The sequence below is a fragment of the Garra rufa genome, chromosome 18, assembly GCF_049309525.1.
Source record: "Garra rufa chromosome 18, GarRuf1.0, whole genome shotgun sequence".
NCBI lineage: Eukaryota > Metazoa > Chordata > Actinopteri > Cypriniformes > Cyprinidae > Garra > Garra rufa.
This window is the reverse complement of record NC_133378.1, coordinates 42,658,795-42,683,117: the sequence shown is the minus strand read 5'-3', so window position 1 is coordinate 42,683,117 and position 24,323 is coordinate 42,658,795. Positions and strand designations below refer to the sequence as shown.

Here is a 24,323-nt window from a genome sequence, read left to right as displayed (position 1 = left end):
CGCTTCTGCGCTCTCCAGAGACGATATGCTCATAATTGGCCTATTGTGAAAACAAAAGTAGCCTACAAAGCATGATTAAACATTTAATTACATATTGAAAAAATAAATAAATCAATAAATAAATAAACAACAACAAAACAGAAACAGAAACAGAAAATCCACCTAGGGGGCCCACCCGGGACCACTTGCTAAGGGCCTCCAAAACACAAAACACGCCCCTGAGTTTCAGGCTATTTGATCTTCAAGGAAGTCACACCAGACTGTCAGTCACTTCAGGACATTTATGAGTAGTGATGTGGTTAGTTACATAAGGACAGGTGTGTGTGTGATTTTTACCTTTCCATCTCAATCACTTGCTCCGACATAGGTGTATCTGATAGTAATGGCGTTTCTGCGGTGGATCTTCGGACTGCTAATAGTCCTGATCGTGGTTTACATTGTGTGTGTGATGTTTTATTTCACACCCGACACACACTCATCCAGGTGAGCGCATAAACTTCAGTACTTCAGCTTCATCTCTGATCATATCAAGACTCTTACTGTGAGTCACTGTAATGGGTTTTCTTTATAAAAAAAAATCAAAAATCTAATTTGAAGAAATAATGAAGCCTAAAATATAGGATTCAACAGAATGGAGTATATTTAATTTTTTCATGACACGTTTTAAATATTTTACAACGCGGGGAAATTACGATCTAATTATGTATTTCATTGTTGCAATGTATGACAGAACAGAGCTAATAATCACAAATGCACAACTAACATAAGTGCACAAATGCAAACACATTTACTAAGCTGGTTTCAAACAACTAGTTTAAACTTTCTTAATAATAGTTTAGAATGTAGAATGTCTAAACAGCGACAACATCATGTCAGCCTCACTGTGTTCGAAAGCAATATCTGATAAAAATGCGTACATAGAATGCAAAACTGCTTTGACTTTCTATAGTTTCCTTAAAACCATGAGAGTTGTGAAAACCACTTGCACAAATGAATCTGACTTGACTCTAATCCACACAGGTGTTCTAGCAGGAACAGCTGAAGTTGCTCATGTAAATTATATAAATTATCCATTAACCACAAACAGTCACACAATGCTGTCTTCAGTATAACACACTTTTAGCATTTCAGCATCATACAAACTACAAATGTGTGCTTTTCTTAGTCAGTGTCTCTTATTCAGACATTTTCAAGTGTGACTTTATACTTTGGACTGCTGTGTATCACATCTTGTACTGTGTATCTTCTTGTTAGTTACTGTGATAAGGAGGTGTGTGTGCGTGTGTGTGTGTTTGATAAAGACTCTCATCTAATGCAGAAGAATCTGATTTCTCTCTTGTTTTTCTCTTTCAGAGAGGCGATGACAGACGCGCTTCAGCGGCTGCGCTGCGCTAAACTCAAACTCAAGTTCTCCAACATCACGTCCGCCAAAAGGTGAAACCAGCGCTCCTTATGTGCTTTTTTCAGTGCAGCGAAGTGAAGAAGAGCAATAAACAACATTTCTCAATAGCAATATTTGAAGGGGACACAAATAATACAGCAAAAATTGTACTTGTGGATGGGTATGTGCACACAGAGGACAGAGGACGTCTCTTTCTTACTTAGATACTGAACTGCAGCAATACTGTTAATCTGCCACTTTCAAAATGCTGTTATGCTGGGATAAATCATACTGGGACAGATCATACTTGGACCATCCAACAAATGATCACAGAGTTGTTTCAAACATCTTATTCTTTTCATTTCCAATAGATTAAACATGAAGAGTTTCACCCAGGAAGTCGATGATTTCTTAAACTGTCCGTTCAAACCGAACACGACCGAGCAGGAGATAAACAGGTGCGTGTGTGTTTTCATTTCCAGTCATCTTTATGCTTTATTTGTTGGTTATTAATTACACGTTTCATAAATGAGCCTGATGTCACTGCATTAGCCGATTTAGTATTTGGCTTATTCCTGATCTGCAGAATGCTTCAAATGGATGTTTGCGCTCCTGTTTTCCTTCCAAAGTGATGTTACTTCCTGTTAGTTAAATGGATTTAAACAGCAGACTAACCGGAGGGAAACTGATGCCTTTTAAAATAACGTTCAAAAAGAAAACATGTTTTATTTGAAACATTTAATTCGGAGAAAAGAAGGGAAACATCTGGACTATTTCTGAATGATTGTCATTTAGTATATTCATTCTGCTTATTAACTGGATCATTTCAGAGCTTTTTATACACGTTTGTAGTTCTGAGTGTCTCATATTTAAACAGAAGTAATTTTATGTTTATTGAGAGCTGAGTGCTTGTGAAATGAGGGCTGATAGGAAATTCTCCGTGTGTGTGTTAATGACAGAATGAGGCTGCAGTTTTGCTGTAACGCCACAGGATCGATATTCCTCACCAAACGAAACACAGCCGTCAATCAGACCATCCCATATGAAACAACCATTAAAAGCACATACAAAATGAATCCAGCCATTCACAGCATGCTGCCTGAGGTGTGTGTGTTCTGGTTAACATGTGGTCATTATGATAACGCTTATATGAAAATAATGGAAGTAAAACGATTAAACATTTCTAAAATATAAATATTTAATGAAAGACTCGAAAAACAAAACTAAAAAAACTAATTTTAGAAATGTTTCCTTGACAACTAACTAAAATAAGTTGTGTGTGTGCAGGATTTCCCCTGGAGCGGTCGTCGTCTGGGTCGGTGTGCTGTGGTCGGCAGCGGTGGGATTCTGAAGAACAGCAGCTGTGGACGTGAGATTGACAGCGCAGACTTCGTCATACGGTAAACACATCCCATCATGCCTTGCTCCTCACTGACCAGAGTTATGTGCTCGACAACAGTGATTTATATGGACTAGAAAAAAAGGCTGAAAATCTCACAGATGCACATTAAAAGAGGAACCCAAGGCACATCTACAGAGCAGAAGATCATAGACACTTTGAACGCTTTCTATTAAAACAGAATTATCTGATGGGCTTTAACTTTTTTACAGCAGTTTTGAAAGACTGAAACAGCTGCAGTCTATCGCACAATCTGTAGAAGTTTTACTTTCTACTTTAACATGACATGTTTAATCCTGTGTTACTTGCCTTTTCTTGTAATTATTTTGGCCCCATTAGCTCACATTCATTAAAGTATTTATTCGTCTTTGTTAATGTTACTCTTTAGCCTTGTGGGCAGCGGGCCGACATACAGCGCCGTTGTGCGTCCCGTGTTCGAATCCTGACTGGAGGACCTTTCCCGACCCCGCCCCCATCTCTCCCCCACTTCGCTTCATGTCATAGAGACAGAGCGCGTTTAGGCCACGCCCACACCGGGGGAAAAACAATCCAACGCTCTCCATTGACTTTGTATTGTGGAAAGCGGACTCCTCCTTGTCATTTCTGCCTAAAAGCTGCTGTGAGACAAGGTGTACAGTAAACAAGGCAAGCTAAAAACTTAAATCTACGTTTTAAGCTGTCGACCCAAAAAACGAGTGTTTAAGGACACAAATAGTTGTAGATGTCTGGGTATTTCACGTTTGCCATTCAGTTGGATCATTTCTCCAACAAAAGGAAGGTAAGGAAAAGGTGCACCGACACAGACTAATAAAATGTAGTTTCTCAATACATCTCCTCCTTTCAGGGTGGTGAAATAATCCTTTGACGTTGTTAGATAAATAATGAATGTTTACTGTCGCCGTTAAATTTCCCTCCAGCGGGCGAGTAATAAGACACGTTGCGCTCTACTTTTGTGTCCTTAAACACTCGTTTTGTTTTGTTTTTAACCTAGTTCTGTGGTTTTAGCTTGTTTACTGTACACCTTGTCACTTAGCAGCTTTTAGACATTGTTCTGAAATTTGTTATAAGTCAGAAATGACAAGGAGGCAGATTCCCACAATACAAAGTCAATGGAAAGAGTTGGTTTGTTTTCGCCCCCTGTGGGCGTTGTTTTCATGTTATGAGGCGTGTCACTCTGTTTCTATATCTGATCCCCGTGTCCTATCACAATAAAAAGTCAGTTAATAAAATACTGTTGATTATTAGTTCAATTGCATTAAATAATATTAACAGATACAACTTTTTAATAATGTATTAGTAAATGTTGAAATTAAGTGAAATCAATAAATGCTTTAGAAGTATTGTTTATTTTTAGTTAATAATGTAGTTAAATGGAACCTTATTGTGAAATGCTATCATGATTTTATATATTAACTGATGATTGAAAATAGGATGTTTGTATAAATATCAGCAGCAAATTTTCTTTCTAATTAACACACTGTAAGGTTGTGACCTGCTAAATGTAACACCCAACATATACGTTTGTAATATTAAGCCATTTATGTTTAATATCATGCAATTTTTACTTGTAAAAGATAGACGTGTTTTGTAGAATGAACGAATCAAGGATTTTTCTCTCTTTTTTAGGTTTAATTTGGCTTATATTAATGATAGTGATGTTGGACTGAAGACAGATCTGGTAACCATCAACCCCAGTCAGATTCAGAGAGAGTCAGTATCCATACACACACACATAATTACACTATATTGCCAAAAGTATTGGGACATCCCATTCTAATGAACAGGTTTGACTACTGTAGTAATATCCATGGTACAAGTCCTAATGTTTAAGCATATAATGATATTCTAGAGGATTGTGTTCTTCTAATTTGACAGCAACAGTTTGGACAGGACCCTTTTCTATTCTAACATGACAATGCCTCTGTGTATAAGGCAAGGTTCAAAAAGAAATGATTGATTCAGTCAGTGTGGAATAAATTCCCTGGTCTTCAGAAAGCAAAGTCCTAATCCCTGCTGAACACCTCTGGAGTGACTTTAAATGCAGGCCTTGAGCCAAAAACTCATCACCAAACACCAATGACTTGTAACTATGGGTACAGTAATTTTAGACACTTCCAAAACTGTTGCAACAGAGATGCAAATACAATTTATAATTAAAAATAACCAACTTCCTGTTGGGTGTCGAATTTTGCTCCAAGAGGCTTTTTTGTAGGTATTGGTGTGTTCCGTGTGTGTACCAATTTTCGTGCATGTACGTGAAACGAAACTGAAAGCACACACCGCTGAACGTGTATAGGTGGCGCTATCGAGCCATTTTGCCACACCCACTTCTGAAACCCATATCAGACGTAAATTTTCGCCAGGTTTGATGTGTGTGCAAAGTTTCATGAGTTTTCGGGCATGTTTAGGCCCTCAAAAAAGCAATTCGTTTTGTAGAATAATAATAATAATAATAATAATAATAATAATAACAAACAGAGCAATTCCAAGAGGGTCCTCGCATCACCGGTGCTCGGGGCCCTAAATATATAAATTGTTTCCATCTTTGTTGCCACTTCTGTTCTAAAGAAGGGGTTTCCCAATACTTTTGTCCATATAGTGTATGTAAGTTACTGGTGTTTGGTGATGAGTTTTTGGCTCAAGGTCTGTATTTAAAGTCACTCCAGAGGTGTTCAGCTGAGATTAGGACTTTGCTTTCTGCAGACCAGTCAAGTTCATCCACACTGACTGATTCAATCATTTCTATTTAAACCTTGCCTTATACACAGAGGCATGTTAGAATAGAGAAGGGTCCTGTCCAACCTGTTGCTTTAAAATTAGAACTTTTTTCAGAACTTTATTAGAGCTTGACATGACGTAATACTTTTATTGTTATATTTGCAACACACATATACTGGCATAAAGTTATTTTCTTCAGTGCAGTAGTGTTTAGAAACTGTGTGTCTGTAGATACAACAACATGGAGAAGAATCCGGATCCGTTTGTGGAGCGGGTCAGTGTGTACAGGAACGCCTCTCTAGCTATGCCCGCCTTTGCCTACACCTACTGCACTGGATTGTCATTCAGAGCTCTTAAACTCCTCCATCCAGTCAGACCTCAGCAGCCGGTGGTGTTCTTCTGCCCCGATTACATGCGAACACTGCACCGTGTCTGGAAGGGGCGTGGCCTGAAAGTGGCCCGCCTTTCCTCTGGGTTTATGTTAATTAGCACAGCGCTGGAGCTGTGTGAGAGTGTTCATGTGTACGGATTCTGGCCGTTCGACACAGACCTGCAGGACAATCCCGTCCCGTATCATTATTACGATCAGATAAGACCATACCGCACCCAGCACAGGATGCCGGAGGAGTTTGTGCGGCTTCTGCTGCTCCACAGCCAGGGAGCGCTGAAACTACATCTGCATCCCTGCTCCTCAGATGACCGCTGACATCTGCATATATCCGAAATTTCCTCGAAGTGACCTTATAAAGTGCACTATTTGCATCTGAAACTGTTTCGGACATTATCGAGTGCACTCTATCTGGGTGTGTGTGATATATGCGATTTTTGATCGTGGACGATTAAGATGTCTCCACAATCTGCTTTTATAGAAATGTCGTAGTATCAGCTATAGCACATATTTTATCAGCTGCAGTTCTGGCGCCTTCGTCTCATACACTGTACAATGCAACATACATTCCCATCAAATGTTAACTCTACAATAGAGTTACACTCAGGGGACACTGCATATATTCACAATCACAAAAGTGCATTATTGGCATCTGCTTGAAAGCCTTGCCAGTTAAACATTTAATACACTAGAAGTTGTCTTTCGCATCTGATTGATTTTGCATCTAATATTGTTGAAAACACTAAAGATTTACATGTAAACACAGTTATGTCTAAAATTAAAGTACACAGTTTAGAGAGAAAGGAATATGTGCAGCTCTTAAAGCCACAGAACTAAACATGCTGCCACTTGTCATTAAAGGAATAGTTCACCCAAAAATTAAATTTCTGTCATTGTTTACTCACTCACATGTTGTCCCAAACCTGTATTAATTTCTTTCTTGTGCTGAACACAAAAGGATGTGGGTGACCAAACAGTAGCTGGTCCCTATTGACTTTAATATAGTAAGGGGGAAAATACATGGGTTCACATTCTTAAAACTAATATTTATGTTTAACAGAAGAAAGAAACTAATTCAGGTTTGAAACAAGACTTGAGAGTGAGTAAATGATGAACTATGACAGTTTTGACATTTGACAGAATTTTTATTTTTATCCCTTGAATACTAATAAACAACAAAACAAAGCAAAAAACACTCACTGCTAATGACTGATGAAATGTAATACAGTTGCTTTTAAAAATAGGTTTGTAAAAATGTATATCTTTTTTCTTATTTTCTAATAACAAGGATAACATAATAATAAAGATTTTTATGTTTGCCCACTTTGGCCTACATGTCTGCAATTCTTTTTTTATTTTACATTTTGTTACTGTAAAAGATTTTTACAATAGGGAAATTAGATTTTCTGTATTGCTCAGATAACTTGCGAGGTAGTAAAACCAACATGAAACAACAAATAATTTTTATAAAATCGAGGATCATGATATTCCTGACTAAAATTAGGATATTTGGCCATATCGCTTAAATTGTGCTACAACTGTTCGGCTTTTATGCTACAAAACAAACCCCCCTGCATGTGCTGTAAGTGCTATGTACAAAAAAAGTTAATGTACAGCCCTGCTCTATATGTTTCTTTAGTGTTTCAACCTTCAGCCTTGCACCTGCAGACATAAACTTGATATGCCAATAAACACCATAAATCATCGTTCAGTGCATAATGTTTTATTATACACCCAGCACACACTCCTCCAGGTGAACATTTTCATATTTAAAGATTATTAATTTAAATATAATTATTATTATTTACTGATTTAAAAATATTGTGTTTGGTTATCGTTCTGTAGGTAATTGATGTTGTAATTTCGGCTGGATCTGAAATAGGTCACATACCACTGATGTTATCTGAGTTATCATATAAGATAGCAGAAGTGTTTAAAGCACACAGAAGTTGTATAAAAAGGTTTACCTTATTTAACTTTATTTTGTTAGATTGTTTTGTGTTCATCCACTTCTTCCATTTGCTCTTTGCAACAATAATTTCTCAAATAATTATTTTAATATATATTGATAAATTTACCATTCACTTCATGGACTGAGATGACCTGATCCTTTCAACTTACAATGTAAAATAGTGAATTAAACAATTGTGAGTATTATGTGAACACTCCATGTCGCTTTGGTGCTTCGATCTTCAACTTGGCACCCGATGTTCAACTTGAAAGATGTTTTAATACCATGAAACATTCATTCATGTGGTGACTTCAAATCGCCAATCATTTGATTTAAATCGCGATTTAACTCATTCACATCGGAACTTCGGATCAGATAACGCAAATCATTTGATTCAGATCGGCACATCGGTGCGGGTTCGCGAATCATTTAATTTAGATCGGAACTTCGCATATAGGTCGATCGCAAATTATATGATTCCAACCGGAACTTCAAAATAAAACTGGCCTCATAAATGCAAATCCCTTTAAAAATTAACCATTTACTTGTTCTATGTTCTTTCTATAACCACGTTTTTACTGGAAATGTGCAGTGTAGCAAAACCATGGTCAATTTGTGGTTACCATGATTTAATTACAGTTTTTAGTAAGGTTGAAAGGTTTACCAAAAAATAAATAAATTCAGGCTACTTTTGGTCCCATTTTACTCGACATATTCTTGTTAGAATATGGTTTTGACTCCAAAACGTTTCTTTTTAAATAACTTCTCTGAATTGGCACTACCTGGACAACAGCTGCAAAAAAAGAAAATAAATGTTAGTCAGCCGTTCGATCCCAGGCATTGATGGATATTTGTTGGATATTATTAGACACTTTTTTTAATGGTCAAATCTTTTATGTCTTCTTTCATGAAAATATTTTTTCTCCATACTAGTGTTATTATTTTTTTTCCTTCTGTGTAAGTCTAGCTGGGGTTGGGGGTGAGGTATCATATTGTATATAGCAACTTAGAAAACTAATTATTGAATTTATCACAAAATCTTTATATGTATCATTGGCATCACGTACTGAAGGTACCCAAAAGGTTTTGGGGCAACAAAAATCATAATGAGTTTTTTTAAAATGTTAACAACTTTTGATTAGTCATGCCTATTGTCATAAAACTGGTGTCAATAGATTCCTTAAATCATGCCAAGAACATTATTACCAATTATGACATAATTGGCTTAACTTCCTGTCTGCCATTTTGATTTTCATTGAAAACCTACTTTTTCAAACTCTTTCTTGGTCTGAATTTCACCAAATTCAAGTCAAATCATCTTCAAACCATGTTGACCAATGAGTAATGGATTCTGACGCCAAACTTAATGTGTGTCATCATCACCTCACATTGACTACACCACATTTATATGGTAACAGCGACACCTATTGGTCAAAAGCTGTAAACCAGTCAATCAAATTAATAATGACTGTATTGATGATTGTTTTTTCAACCATTTGACTAAAATCTTTATGGGAATAATGCTTTTAAATGTTGTACAAACCATCTTAGATAAACATCCAAATAAATTGTTTCAGAAAAACGTTCCATTAACAATGAAATAACATGTTTATGCCAGAGTTTTGAGAATGTTATTATAGAGCAGATAACTTTAAATGACCGTTCTATTCACATTGCAGGAAGAATGTTTGTTCATAACTTTAAGAGGTCCTTACCAGTTCATTCTGAGAACATTCTCTTTCAGTTATTGTTTGTTGATGCAGGTGTCTGTGTTTCAGGTTGTATTGTGAGTTCCCTTATTGATGCAGTTTCAATTCAGCTGCTGATGCTTTGGGGAAATTCAGTCGACCTAATCACTTCAACTAATTTTCTTATGACCCTAGCTCTATTATCTTATTTTAATCCTCAGAAAAAATGTTAATTAATCAAATGAAACTGATAGAAACAAATAAATCAGACAGCCAAGTAGACAGACAGACAGAAGTGAGAAATCAGACAATGAAAATCTGGAGCCCAATGAAGATTAAAAACATTGAAACATACCGGTCTCATCTGATTAGGGTCACATTTTTATATTCAGGATCGTTCCTGATGCATCCTTGACCAATCAACCTTGCCTCTATTTATCATTCAATTCTAACTAAACTTAATCCCTATTTGACTGATAGCTAAATTCAGGGGAACCGTTTTAGACCAGCACAAATATGTGTGTGTTTGTGTGTTACAGGCTCAAGATGTGATGAATTTTGTGGTTCGTTATCATCCTGATGAGCAACTGTCTCTCAGACAAAAACACTGATTATAAGGTAAATAGACTTTCCATTGTCTTAGGTCTGTTGTAATGTTTCTACCCACAAAAAGTATTTTTACTTGATTTTCTAGAATAATTGATTCACAGATGTTTTTAAAGAGCATTAGTCCTGCATAGATTGCAAATGCAACTCCTTTTTGCCCTAAGTTTGCATGCTGTAATTCAGCACACTTTTCACTGGGTATCTTCATTTTTAAGGCCTCTTTGTGGGTCTTTTTACATTAAGCATTAACCGAAAATTGTCCGTCATTGACGGATTTTTTTAATCAGTGACGGAAAAATCTGAAGGCTGTCCGTCATTTTGACAGATTACACTGCGGGTGATCTGTTGTAAATTATAACTGTAATTCCCACCCCTGTCCAGTTGGTGGCGAGCGCGCTCCATTGTGGCAGCAGACCACTGGATACAGAACAAAAACTAAACTGTCACGAGGAATCTTTTGATACGCGCATGCGAGCACCCAGTATAAACTACAGCGGTCTCACGCCACATTAAAGCGCGCCAAAACGGCATTTATTGCTTGAATTTCCTGATGAAATAGACAGAATTTGAAATCTGAGACTTTTTCATATTGAAAGTAAGAAATCACAGAGCTTAATCGCTTATTGTGATTCATTAGTTATGCACACTACTGTTAATTCGTGAACTGAAAACAGCAAGATCCACTGAGATTCCTCTGTTCTCTTCATAAATAAGTGCATAAACCTATACAGTATGCTCGCCCTGTAGGTTCATGATTAAAAATGAAAATGTGAACAAAAATAAAAGCAATTAAATGTGTTATTATAATTAAAATATGAAAATTAAAATGACGGGTAATAATAGATTATGACGGAATTTTTACGACCCTGTCCGTCAAAATGACAGACAATGTGGAAGTCTAAGGCAACCTCTGGTCTGAGTGTAATGAATTATCAAAAATAGAATAAATGGGCGGGACTTGGTTCTCAAAAGTTGAGGCAGTCGGATTGTAAGGCATTTAAGAGGAGTAAATGATTGGAGAAAGCCTGTATATCACACTAGAAACAAGTGCTCACCCTGGCATAGGTGTATCTGATTGTAATGGCGTTTTTGCGCTGGATCTTCGGACTGCTGATGGTCCTGATCGTGGGTTACAGTGTGTGTGTGATGTTTTATTTCACACCCGACACACACTCGTCCAGGTGAGCGCATGAATCCATTACTGCTTCATCTCTGATCACATCAAAACTCTTCCTGTGAGTCAATGTGATTTTGTTTTCCTTCTGAAAATCTAAGGCCTGGTTTCACAGACAGATCTTAAGCCAAGCCTAGATTAGGCCATAGTTCAATTAGGACATTTAAGTAATTTTTATAAATGTGCTATAGAAAAATACATTACTGGTGGTGTCCATTTTGACACAAAACAAAGGCACTGATATATTTTAAGATCAGTCAGTGCAAGTTTCTTTCAGTTCAAACAGCTCAGATTTACATTTAGTCTGGGATTAGTCTTAAACCTTGTCTGTGAAACCGGGGGTAAATGTAATTTAATAATTGCTGAACTTTGAAGAAATAACGAAGCCTAAAATATAGGATTTAACCAGAGGTGTAAAAAGTACTCCAACATTTTACTCAAGTTAAAGTACAGATACTCAGTGAAAATTTTACTCAATTAAAAGTACAAGTATCTGGCCAAAAACATACTTGAGTACGTAAAAAAATAAAAAAAGTACAAGTACAAGTTTTTTTCCTGACAGACATACAGACGTAAGAGAACGAAACAAAACGCATTGGCACAGGTTAAACACGTACATCTAGTGCAACAACAACAATTAAAATGAAGCACATCGAAAAACTAAATACAAGAAAAGGAACTAAACGGAAACTCCATCCTTTCCACCCTCATGCCATCCCATATGACTTTCATTTATCAGATGAACACAAACTAAGTGTTTTAGAAAAATCATCTCTTACCACAAATGTATTGGACATCTGAAAATGACACTTCAAAAACTATACATAAAGTGAATATGACAGTAATTTATGCAACCCCTGTTAATGAATCAGGGTCTTCTTATGTGAAACGAAGAAGAATACAAATACTAGCCTAATATTTTAATCTTGACCGTCGTTAAAACGCAATTTTGCCACGTCAATATGCTTCCTCAGATTTAATGGTGAAGTTTTAAAGCCATCTCCCTGATAAAAGTCATAACTAAAGTAGCAATGTGTGTGCTTGATGCATGAAAACACTGATCATTGATTGTCACGTCAGGCACGTTTGAGCTTCCGTTTACCATATTTAACGTGCATAAGATACAATAAATGTAATGTACTTTTCAAAATTAAATAAAATTGTAAGGCGTAAAAAGTACTGTTTTTTTCCCAGAAATGTAATCAAATAAAAGCACAAGTAGTCAGTTTAATTTGATTTTAAATTAAAAAATTAAATTAATTTTAATTTACTTGAGTAAAGTACAAATCCTCCGAAATAATACTTAAGAAAATACTTAATTTCAATTTTAAACAACTGTGCTGTTTGAGAAACGCACAATGTGTCATTATATATATACATATATATATAATTTATATTTATATAATATATATATATATTTTTTTTATGTTTTAAGTATTTTACATTGTGAGGAAACACCTGATATAATGAAATGAAACTCTAATTGTGTATTTTATTGTTGCAATGTATGACAGAACAGAGCTAATAATTACAATGCACAACTAATATATAAGTGCACAAATGCAAACACATTTACTAAGTTGGTTTCAAACAACGATCTTAATATTTTAGAATGTCATTTCTAAACAGCGTTCCTGTGGCTCAAACAGTAGATCATGTCAGCGCCACTGGGTTCGAAAGCAATTTCTGATAAAATGCGTACATAGAATGCGAATGCAAAACTGCTTTGACTTTCTATAAAGTTTCTTTGAAACCATGAGAGTTATGAAAAGCACTTACCCAAATAAATTTGACTTGAATCCTAACAGATGGACAGCTGAAGTTCCTCATGTTAATTATATAAATTATCCATTAACCACAAAGTCACACAATGCTTCAATATAACACACTTTTAGCATTTCAGGATCATTCAAACTACAAATGTGTGCTTTTCTTTTACAGTCAGTGTCTCTTATTCAGACATTTTCAAGTGTGACTTTATACTTTGGACTGCTGTGCATCACGTACCTCTTGTTAGTTACTGTCATAACAAGGTGTGTTTGTTTGTGTTTGATAAAGACTCTCATCTAATGCAGAAGAATCTGATTTCTCTCTTGTTTTTCTCTTTCAGAGAGGCGATGACAGACGCGCTTCAGCGGCTGCGTTGCGCTAAACTCAAACTCAAGTTCTCCATCATCACGTCCGCCAAAAGGTGAAACCAGCGCTCCTTATGTGCTCTTTTCAGTACAGCGAAGTGAAGGAGAGCAATAAACATAACATTTCTCAATAGAAATATTTGAAGGGGACACAAATAACACAGCAAAAACTGTTCTTGTGGATGGGTATGTGCACACAGAGGACAGAAGACGTCTCTTTCTTACTTAGATACTGAACTGCAGCAATACTGTTAATCTGCCACTTTCAAAATGCTGTTATGGGATAAATCATACTGGGACCATCCACCAAATGATCACAGAGTTGTTTCAAACATCTCATGCTTTTCATTTCCAATAGACTAAACATGAAGCGTTTCACCCAGGAAGTCGACGATTTCTTAAACTGTCCATACAAACCGAACACGACCGAGCAGGAGCTAAACAGGTGCGTGTATGTTTTCATCTCCAGTCATCTTTATGCTTTATTTGTTGGTTATCAGGTATTAATTACTCGTTTCATAAATGACCCTACCCAGCTGGCATTTTAACGTGGAGTCAGCGTTGAATCAACGTCACTACGTCAGGTGTCAGTGTTGGATAACCGTTGGATTTTGTTTAGATTTTGCAAATCTAAACAACAGTTAATTGATCAGCATTGTTTGAATGTTGGAACAACGTTATTTTTCTACTGATATATTTCAACAAAATGTTTAAAAGTCATGGTTGTAAAAATAATGTTGATTTGACGTACAACTCAAATTTTATTTATATTTCTTTGTTGAATCCATAGTTAGTTAACAACACCATTTCAACCATTTGGTATTCAACGTTGTTTTGACGTTGAATGAATGTTTTTTCATAAACTGACATTATTTCAACCACATTTAAACGTTTAAGGTCGGTCGAATGCCAGCTGGGTAATGTCACTGCAATAGCTGATTTAGTAGTAGGATTTAAACAGCAGGAGGGAAACTGATGCCTAATTAAAATAACGTTCAAAAAGAAAACATGTTTTATTTGAAGCATATAATTTGAAGTAAAGAAGGGAAACATTTCGACTATTTCTGAATGATTGTCATTTAATAGATTCATTCTGCTTACTAAGATCATTTCACCGCTCATACACATGATTGTAGTTCTGAGTGTCTCATATTTCAACAGAAGTAGTCTTATAATGTTTCACGAGTTCGCCCTTACATCTAATCTGCTTGAGCGAGTATTAAGCATATTTTGGCGTGCTGTCCGGGGGAAGGGTTCCGGCCGGAATACAGGCCGGACCCAGAGAACTCCCCCTGCTAGTGTAGGATAGAAACAGATTAGAAGTGGGGAGTAGGGGTGGAGGAGGGATGCCAAGAAACTGTCGCTGGATGGAGGTAAGACGGCTGGTAATATATAGAGGATGCGCTGATTGAATGATTGGTTAAACAGGTTGCACCTGTGCCGAATGGGTTGATTATCTGATCGTGCTCCTCCTGAACCTTGTTTAATCAAACATCATTTCACGAGTTCGCCCTTACATCTAATCTGCTTGAGCGAGTATTAAGCATATTTTGGCGTGCTGTCCGGGGGAAGGGTTCCGGCCGGAATACAGGCCGGACCCAGAGAACTCCCCAAAGAAGCTTTTATGCATAGGACAGCTGCCACGAAGCAAGAAATTTAGGTAGCCCCCCCCAAAATATGCGTAGAACTAAATTTATGTAAGGAAAAGGAGGAGAGTGCCAAATTTTTTTTTTTTTTTTTTTATAAACGATTCGATGGTCGGATGTGGCCCTCTAGCTGCGACTGAAGGGAGCCGCGACTCTGCTGCACCGGAAGGGAAAGCCCACCCGTCGTCGAGCACGCAGCGTAACTCGAGCGACGGATAGGGGGCTCACACTGCGACCGAAGGGAGCCACGACTCTGCTGCACCGGAAGGAGGGGGCCTAGTCCGACCCTGCAATGGGCAAAATATGAGGCGATTGGTGGAGGGACCCTCACTGCTTCCGAAGGGAGCTTCGGCTCTGCTGCACCGGAAGGGAGGGTCTCCCTTGCGAGGTGCCTCGGATGGAGGGCTCCCACTGTGACCGAAGGGAGCCGTGACTCTGCTGCACCGGCGGGGAGAGTCTGTCCGCTGTAGAGTACGCAGCGTAACTCGGCTGACAGACGGAGGGCTCATGCCGCGACCGAAGGGAGCCACGGCCCTGCTGCACCGGAAGAGGGAGCCCAGTCCGATGCTGAATAGGCAATAATATGAGGCGATTGATGGAGGGACCCTCGCTGCTTCCGAAGGGAGCTGCGGCTCTGCTGCACCGGAAGGGAGAGTCCCCCTTGCGAGGTGCGTCGGGTGGAGGGCCCCCAAACTACCGAAGGGAGCCGCGACTCTGCTGCACCGGGAGGGAGAGTCTGTCCGCTGTCGAGTACGCAGCGTAACTCATGTGACAGACGGAAGGCCCACACTGCGACCGAAGGGAGCCGCGGCCCTGCTGCACCGGGAGGGGGGGCCCATTCCGATGCTGAATATGAAAAATAAATCGATTGATGGAGGGACCCTTGCTGCTTCCGAAGGGAGCTGCGGCTCTGCTGCGCCGGAAGGAAGAGTCCCCCTTGCGAGGCGGGGGTTGGGGCGTCGGATGGAGGGCTCCCGCGGCAACCGAAGGGGGCCGCGACTCTGCTGCACCGGGAGGGAGAGCCCGTCCGCCATCGAGTACGCAGCGTAACTCGTGTGACAGGCGGAGGGCTCACACTGCGACCGAAGGGAGCCGCGGCCCTGCTGCACCGGCTGGGAGAGCCCTGTCCGACGCTGAATTGGCAAAAGTATGCAAGATTTGGAGAGTCGGATGGGAGGCCCACGCTGCAACCGAAGGGAGCCGCGACTCTGCTGCACCGGAAAGGAGAGCACGCCCGCCACAGAGTACACAGCGTAACTCATACGACTGACAGGGCTCGTGCCTTGTCCGAAGGGAGGCGCGGCTCTGCTGCGCCGGAAGGGAGAGCCTCGTCCGCTACTGAATGCGAATTTTTTTTTTTTTTTTTTTTAACTGATCAGGGCTAAATGGGCTTCCTTAATGTGGATATGGTTACATCTAATGTAGCTTTTAAAAGCTCCTGACGACCATCGACCGAGGGTTTGAATCTGTTGTTGTGAGAGGCCTTTTTGTGCTGCAGTGGTTGCTGCTCCGATGCGAAATGAGTGACTGGAAAATTTTTCTGCGGGTAGGCCTGATTGAGCGAGAACCAGTCTTAGGTGTTTTTGGAACCAAAAACGTGTCACGGGTTGGTTAAAATCGTCGACGAAGAGCGGATCCAGCGAGGTTTTAGCTTGGGCGTTCCTTCTTTGAAAGTAGGAAAGAAGAGTCTGAAATGGTTGAATAGGAGATGGGAGGTTAAAAACGTATATGTAGTGCCCTTTCCTTTCTTGGTCTGTTTTGCTTTGTTTGATGAAGTAAGCAATTGTTTCATTATCGAGTATGGACAAATCAGAGATGGTCGGATGGATTTTGGGGTTAAATTTAGCAGTTATTGCAATTTCTGAGCATCTCAGAAAGCCAAAGAAAGCCAACAGAAACATAGCGTCGAGGGTATGAGCGGTGTGAGTTGAATGGTACCCCGTGCGGAGACGTTGGATGCATTTTGAAAGGATATCGAATGTTATAGGTTGTCTAAGATCTGGGCTTGATGGTTGAGAGCGTTGAATTCCTTTAATTAAAAGAGAGGTTTGAGAATTATTTATTTCGGGAGACGGGAAGCCGAAGATTAGTTTGTGAAAAAACTGAACCCCGCTTAAGTAACCTTTGATAGATCCAGCTTGAAGGCTCTTAACGGAATTAAGATAGGAAATGAATGAAGTGACTGAGAGGAGAGAAAAATCAGGAAATGGTAGGTTATAGGAGACATGGAATGTTTTAAAACATCTCCAGGCCGTTAGATATGACTGGATGGTTCTAGGTGAGACTGCTTGGAGGATCGAATCAAGTGACGCCTCGAGAAGAGGTTTTAAGGGGTGCGTTATGGGAATATTAGTTGCGAATAGGGAGGTACTGGAGTTGGCGATGGGTCCGCCTCCGGAGCCAGCGTTCTGAATTTCTGAAACATAAAACGAGAGAGAGAATCAGCGATTTGGTTTTTTGATGCTGGAACGTGTCTAGCAGTTATTATAAATTGATCGCATGCTGAAATCCAGATTAAACGTCTTAGTAATGGCATGAGAGCGGGGGAATGAGAACGGCCTTTATTTATACAGTGAACGGTTGCTTCGTTGTCGCAGTAAACTACGATGCTGCTTGACGTCCAGTTTTTCCCCCACAAAAAAGCCGCAACGACCAGGGGGTAGAGCTCGAATAAAGCTGAGGACTGGGAGGAGTCGAGCATTTGAGGGGGCCATGAAGACGCAAACCAGCGCCCTTGATAAAATCCTCCGAAACCGACGGATGGAGCTGCGTCGGTAAACAGTTGGATATCATCGGGGCGAGAAACGAGATCATTATAGAAGAAGGTTAAGCCGTTCCATTGTTTAAGGAAGGAAATCCATAGATTGATTTCATTACGCCATGTTTGGTTTATGACAATTTGATCTTCTAAAGCGTGCACGGAAGATGCGAGTTGGAGGAGATGAGCGATAAAAGGACGGCCTTGAGGAATTATGCGCATTGCAAAATTAAAGTGACCGAGCAAGGATAGGAGATCGCGTTTGGAGCAATTTTGGCTATCTGCCAAGGAAGAAGCTATTAAGATTATTCTGTCAATTTTTTCTTTTGGCAGTGAAGCTTGAAATTTGGCTGAGTCTAGGTTGACGCCGAGGAATTCGATAAACTCGGTTGGTCCTAGGGATTTCTCTTGCGCAATGGGGATTCCGAGCTCTGAGAAAACTCTATGTACTGTAGAGATATCTGCGGCTGGAATTGCGTCGGGAGGTGAAACAATAAGAAAGTCGTCTAGCAGGTGGATTAGGTGGGGGATTGAGTAATTGTTAGACAGAATCCAGCAAATTGCTTCTGACAACATGTCGAAGATTTTTGGGCTACTTTTGCATCCGAAAGTTAAGCGTACCGAAAAATAAAATTTTTTGCGCCAGCAAATTCCGAATAAGTGCCATGAATCTGGGTGGATAGGCATCACTTTAAAAGCAGAAGTGATGTCTACTTTGGCCAACCATGCGCCGCTACCTACGTTTTTTATCATGGTTATCGCTTGTTCTATATCATGGTAGCGCAGAGAATACTCTTCGTGGGGTATGATGCTGTTTATGCTAGAGAACGGGGAATTGCGTGGAGCTGATAGATCGATTATCAAACGCTTTTTTCCCGAGAATTTCCTCGTAGCCACTCCGATAGGGCTGATGCGAAAAATTTCGAAGGGGGAAGTATCAAAAGGACCGATCATAAAACCAGACTCAACTTCCTTTTTAATTAGATGGTCTACTGTATCGGGCTCGGCGAGCGCAGACTGGAGATTGTTACAGATAATGGTCTGGGAGAGTGGACATGAGTTTCCGGGGTTGAATCCGTATTTGAGGCCGGAAAGTAGATAGTGGGTGAAGTTTGAGTCTGGGTGATGGGAAAGCTCAGAGAAAAGACGAGAGATATTGACTGGAGTCGATAAGTAATTTCCAGATTTTTTATTGTTAGCTTTCAAGACTGGACATACAATACGGGAATGGGCCCCGCCACAATAATTACAGACGTGAAGATATTTGCATAGCTGCCTCGTGCATCTTGCTCTGTTGAAATTATCGCAGACTTGTTGTTTGCCGGAGAATGTGTTGAATCTTTTCTCGGGAAAAAAAGTCGGCTTAGATTGTGCGGGACGAGGGACGTAGCTGGTAGATTTAATTGGAGATGACTCTGGGCAGGGTATTATGCCGGGATTGATCTGGGGGCATGTGAGGGTTGAGTGAGCTACTGACCTGCAAACGGCGCAAGAAATATTGCGGCAGCTAAAAAACACTCGATTGTGGAGATCGGGATCTAATGCTCCCCAATAGGGGCACTGATTCCATTGGGCGATGCGCACGTCGCATTTGGCTGAAAATAATTTGTGATATGTTAGGAAATGAGATCCCCCATAAGACAGCGCGAGTTCTGCGATGATCGCAAGATAATCATTAAGTTCGCGCCGTCTGTGGGGAAAAGCGGAGCAAACTATTTCTTTGTAACGGCCGAATGCGATGGTAAATTCCGAAAATGAGAGTATGCCGGGAGGGAAAAGAAGGAGGAAGCAAGTGAGAATGCATGGTTGGCTGATAATGCTCTGTTCGGCCAGCTGCAGTGGCGGCTGCTGGCCACTGGTATGGAAAAGGAGCAGAGGAAGAGTGATAGACAGGCAACTGAGCTTGAGCGGTTAGCGGAGGCAGCCTCACGCTAGCGTCAGCTGTCTGAGACGGAAAGAAGGGAGTAGGAAGGATAGAGTTTAATTGTACCACTCCAGCGGGCAAAGTTGTTTGTAGCGCGGTAGCTGGAGGAGCCTCGGTGATTGGATGAGAAGAGGACGGAGGCGGAGCGGAGGGAAGAGCGTCTGAGTTTGGAGCGCGGCCCATGCTTGCTGACGGTTTGCTGCGTCTCGTCGTCCGAGGAGAGCTGGAATTTGACCTGGAAGAAAGAGAAGTAGAGTCATGATGAAGCTGTGTCTTGCGGGATTTAACTACCTTCTTGGATGGGGGTGAGGCGGTTTTTCCCATTGTCGCGTAAAGATCGTGGAGTTGAGCTTTGCTCATGTTTCGGGAAAACTTAATTTCTGCATTTGCCAATGCTTGTCTTAACCCCGCAACTGTCCATTTCCCGATGGGAGGGATAGAAGGTGAAGCCGAGGTGTATGGAGATGATGATGACTGCGGTCTTGATGGTGGAGGTGAGCGGCGTCTTCGTGGCCTCAGTGTGTGGGAAGACGGCTTCGTGGGCCTCCGCCCGCGCGCCGGGGCCTGGGGCTCAGCTGAGGAGCGAGGCTGAGGAGGGGGTGCATTGGAGCCGGCAGAAATAGTTGTCTTCGCGTTGGTGGTTCGTGGTGGAGCGTCCTGCTCGTTGTCGGATGACGAAAGCTCGGTATCGGACATTTCGGCTTTCAGAGGAGCTTGATGCCAAGAAACTGTCGCTGGATGGAGGTAAGACGGCTGGTAATATATAGAGGATGCGCTGATTGAATGATTGGTTAAACAGGTTGCACCTGTGCCGAATGGGTTGATTATCTGATCGTGCTCCTCCTGAACCTTGTTTAATCAAACATCATTTATTGAGATTTATGGAGAGCTGAATGCTTGTGAAATGATTGCTGATCGTCTCTCTGTGTGTGTCAATGACAGAATGAGGCTGCAGTTTTGCTGTAACGCCACAGGATCGATATTCCTCACCAAACGAAACACAGCCGTCAATCAGATCATCCCATATGAAACAACCATTAAAAGAACATATAAAATGAATCCAGACATTCACAGCATGCTGCCTGAGGTGTGTGTTCTGGTTAATATGTGGTCATTATGATGAAAAATATAAATATTAGATGAAAAACTATTTTAAAAACCCTAATATTAAAATGTTGCCTTGACAACTAACTAAAATAAGTTGTGTGTGTGCAGGATGTCCCCTGGAGCGGTCGTCGTCTGGGTCGGTGTGCTGTGGTCGGCAGCGGCGGGATTCTGAAGAACAGCAGCTGTGGACGTGAGATTGACAGCACAGACTTCGTCATACGGTAAACACATCCCATCATGCCTTGCTTCTCACTGACCACAGTTACTGATTTATATGGACTAGAAAACACGCTGAAAATCCCACAGATGCACATTAAAAGAGGAACCTGAGGCTCATCTACAGAGCAGAAGATCATGAACACTTTGAACTCTTTCTATTAAAATTATCTGATGGGTTTAACTTTTTTTTTCTGTAGGAAGTTTTGACATGTCATGTTTAATCATGTGTGTTTGCCTTTTCTTGTAATTATTTTGGCCCCATCAGCTCACATTCATTAAAGTATTTATTTATCTTTGTTAATGTTAATAATGTTAATAGTCGGTGCCAATAGCCTTGCCATACAGTGCCGTTGTGTGTAGCCTGTTCGACTCTAGGACCTTACTCGACCCCGCCCCCTATTTCTCTCCCACTTCGCTTCCTGTCAGAGACAGAGCGCATTTAGGCCACGCCCACACTGGTGGAAAAGCGGACTCCTTATTTCTGAATTTTAACAAAAAAACAGAACAATGTCTAAAAGCTGTTGTGAGACAAGGTGTACAGTAAACAAGCTAAAAGATCATGCAATCCAACAAAAGGAAGGTAAGGAAAGGTGCACTGACAAAGACTAATAACATTTAGTTTCTAAATATATCTCCTCCTTTCAGGGTGGTGAAATAATCCTTTGACATGGTTAAAAATAATGAATGTTTACTGTCGCCGTTAAATTTCCCTATAAGAATAATAAGACACGTGGCGCTCTACTTGTGTGTCCTTAAACACACGTTGTTTTTTTTAGGTCGACAGCTTATAAAAACGTAGTTCTGTGATTTTTAGCTTGTACAGCTTCCCGCAATACAAAGTCAATGGAGAGCATTGGTTTGTTTTCCCCGGTGGGCGTGGTTTTCAGATTATGAAGCGTGTCGCTCAGTCTCTATATCTGATCTGCCCTATCACAATCAAAGGCAAAAATACCCCCCCCCCCCCCCCCCCAAAAAAAAAATTAAATAAAAATAAAATACTGTTTATTATTTGTTCAATTGCATTAAATAATATTAACAGATACAACTTTTTTAATAATGTATTAGTAAATGTTGAAATTAAGTGAAATTGATCAATTCTTTAGAAGTATTGTTTATTTTTAGTTAATAATGTAGTTAAATGGAACCTTTATTGTGGAATGCTATCATGGTTTTATATATTAAACTGATGATTGAAAATGGGATGTTTGTATAAATAGCAGCAAATTTTCTTCATAATTTAAGTTTGTAATAAGCCATTTATGTTTAATATCATGCAATTTTTACTTGTAAAGAAGTGTTTTGTAGAATGAACGAATCAAGGATTTTTCTCTCTGTTTCAGGTTTAATTTGGCTTATATTAATGACAGTGATGTTGGACTGAAGACAGATCTGATAACCATCAACCCCAGTCAGATTCAGAGAGAGTCAGTATCCATACACACACACATATTTACACTATATTGCCAAAAGTATTGGGACATCCCATTCTAATGAACAGGTTTGACTACTGTAGTAATTTTCATGGGTACAAGTTGTAATGTTTAAGCATATAATGATATTCTAGAGGATTGTGTTCTTCTAAGGACAGCAATAGCTTGGACAGGACCATTTTCTATTCTAACATGACAATGCCTCTGTGTATAAGGCAAGATTTAAAAAAAAAAAAAAAAAAAGATTAATTCAGTCAGTGTGGAAGAACTTGGTCTGCAGAAAGCAAAATCATAATCCCAGCTGAACATCTCTGGAGTAACTTTAAATGGCAAAGACTCATCACCAAACACCAATGACTTGTACACATGGGTACAGTCATTTTAGACACTTCCAACACTGCTGCAACAGAAATGGAAATACAATTTATAAATATATAAATTGTTTCCATCTTTGTTGCCACAGTTTTGGAAGTGCTGTTTTCTATTCTAAAGAAGTGGTTTCCCAATACTTTCATCCGGATCGTGTATGTACAAGTCATTGGTGTTTGGTGATGAGTTTTTGGCTCAAGGTCTGTAATTTAAAATCACTCCAGAGGTGTTCAGCAGGGATTAGGACTTTGCTTTCTACAGACCAGGCTAATTCTTCCAACCTGACTGAATTAATCTCTTTTTTTTAATCTTGCCTTGTACACAGAGGCATTGTCATGTTAGAATAGAGAAGGGTTCTGTCCACCCCGTTGCTGTAAAATCAGAACTTTTTTTTAGAACTTTATTAGAACTTGACATGACGTAATACTTTTATTGTTATATTTGCAACACACATATACCTGCATAAAGTTATTTTCTTCAGTGCAGTAGTGTTTAGAAACTGTGTGTCTGTAGATACAACAACATGGAGAAGAATCCGGATCCGTTTGTGGAGCGGGTCAGTGTGTACGGGAACGCCCCCCTCGCTATGTCCGCCTTTGCCTTCACTCAGTGCACTGGACTGTCAATCAGAGCTCTCAAACTCCTCCATCTAATTAGACCTCAGCAGCCGGTGGTGTTCTTCAGCCCTGAGTACCTGCGGACACTGAACCGTTTCTGGAAGGGGCGTGGCCTGGAGGCGGTCCGCCTCTCATCTGGGTTTATGTTAATTAGCACAGCGCTGGAGCTGTGTGAGAGTGTTCATGTGTACGGATTCTGGCCGTTCGACACAGACCTGCAGGACAATCCCGTCCCGTATCATTATTACGATCAGATAAGACCATACCGCACCAAGCACAGGATGCCGGAGGAGTTTGTGCGGCTTCTGCAGCTCCACAGCCAGGGAGCGCTGAAACTACATCTGCATCCCTGCTCCTCGGATGACCACTGACATCTGCATATATCCGAAATTTCCTCGAAGTGACCTTATAAAGTGCACTATTTGCATCTGAAACTGTTTCGGACATTATCGAGTGCACTCTATCTGGGTGTGTGTGATATATGCGATTTTTGATCGTGGACAATTAAGATGTCTCCACAATCTGCTTTTATAGAAATGTCATAGTATCAGCTATAGCACATATTTTATCAGCTGCAGTTCTGGCGCCTTCGTCTCATACACTGTACAATGCAACATACATTCCCATCAAATGTTAACTCTACAATAGAGTTACACTCAGGGGACACTGCATATATTCACAATCACAAAAGTGCATTATTGGCATCTGCTTGAAAGCCTTGCCAGTTACACATTTAATACACTAGAAGTTGTCTTTCGCATCTGATTGATTTTGCATCTAATATTGTCAAAAACACTAAAGATTTACATGTAA

The 24,323-nt window shown here is 40.1% G+C and overlaps 2 protein-coding genes across 2 annotated transcripts; both read left to right on the top strand.

Annotated features, from left to right (window-relative positions):
• Positions 1–382: 382 nt before the first annotated feature.
• LOC141290702 (alpha-2,8-sialyltransferase 8F-like) lies at positions 383–6,204 on the top strand. The gene is made up of 7 exons (XM_073822796.1): positions 383–483; positions 1,354–1,434; positions 1,753–1,839; positions 2,341–2,485; positions 2,669–2,781; positions 4,407–4,490; positions 5,730–6,204. The coding sequence occupies exons 1-7, from the start codon at positions 383–385 to the stop codon at positions 6,202–6,204; spliced, it is 1,086 nt and encodes a 361-aa protein (XP_073678897.1).
• A 5,007-nt stretch (positions 6,205–11,211) lies between these two features.
• On the top strand, positions 11,212–23,881 carry LOC141290701 (alpha-2,8-sialyltransferase 8F-like). The gene is made up of 7 exons (XM_073822795.1): positions 11,212–11,312; positions 13,416–13,496; positions 13,799–13,885; positions 20,711–20,855; positions 20,984–21,096; positions 22,435–22,518; positions 23,407–23,881. The coding sequence occupies exons 1-7, from the start codon at positions 11,212–11,214 to the stop codon at positions 23,879–23,881; spliced, it is 1,086 nt and encodes a 361-aa protein (XP_073678896.1).
• Positions 23,882–24,323: the final 442 nt, after the last annotated feature.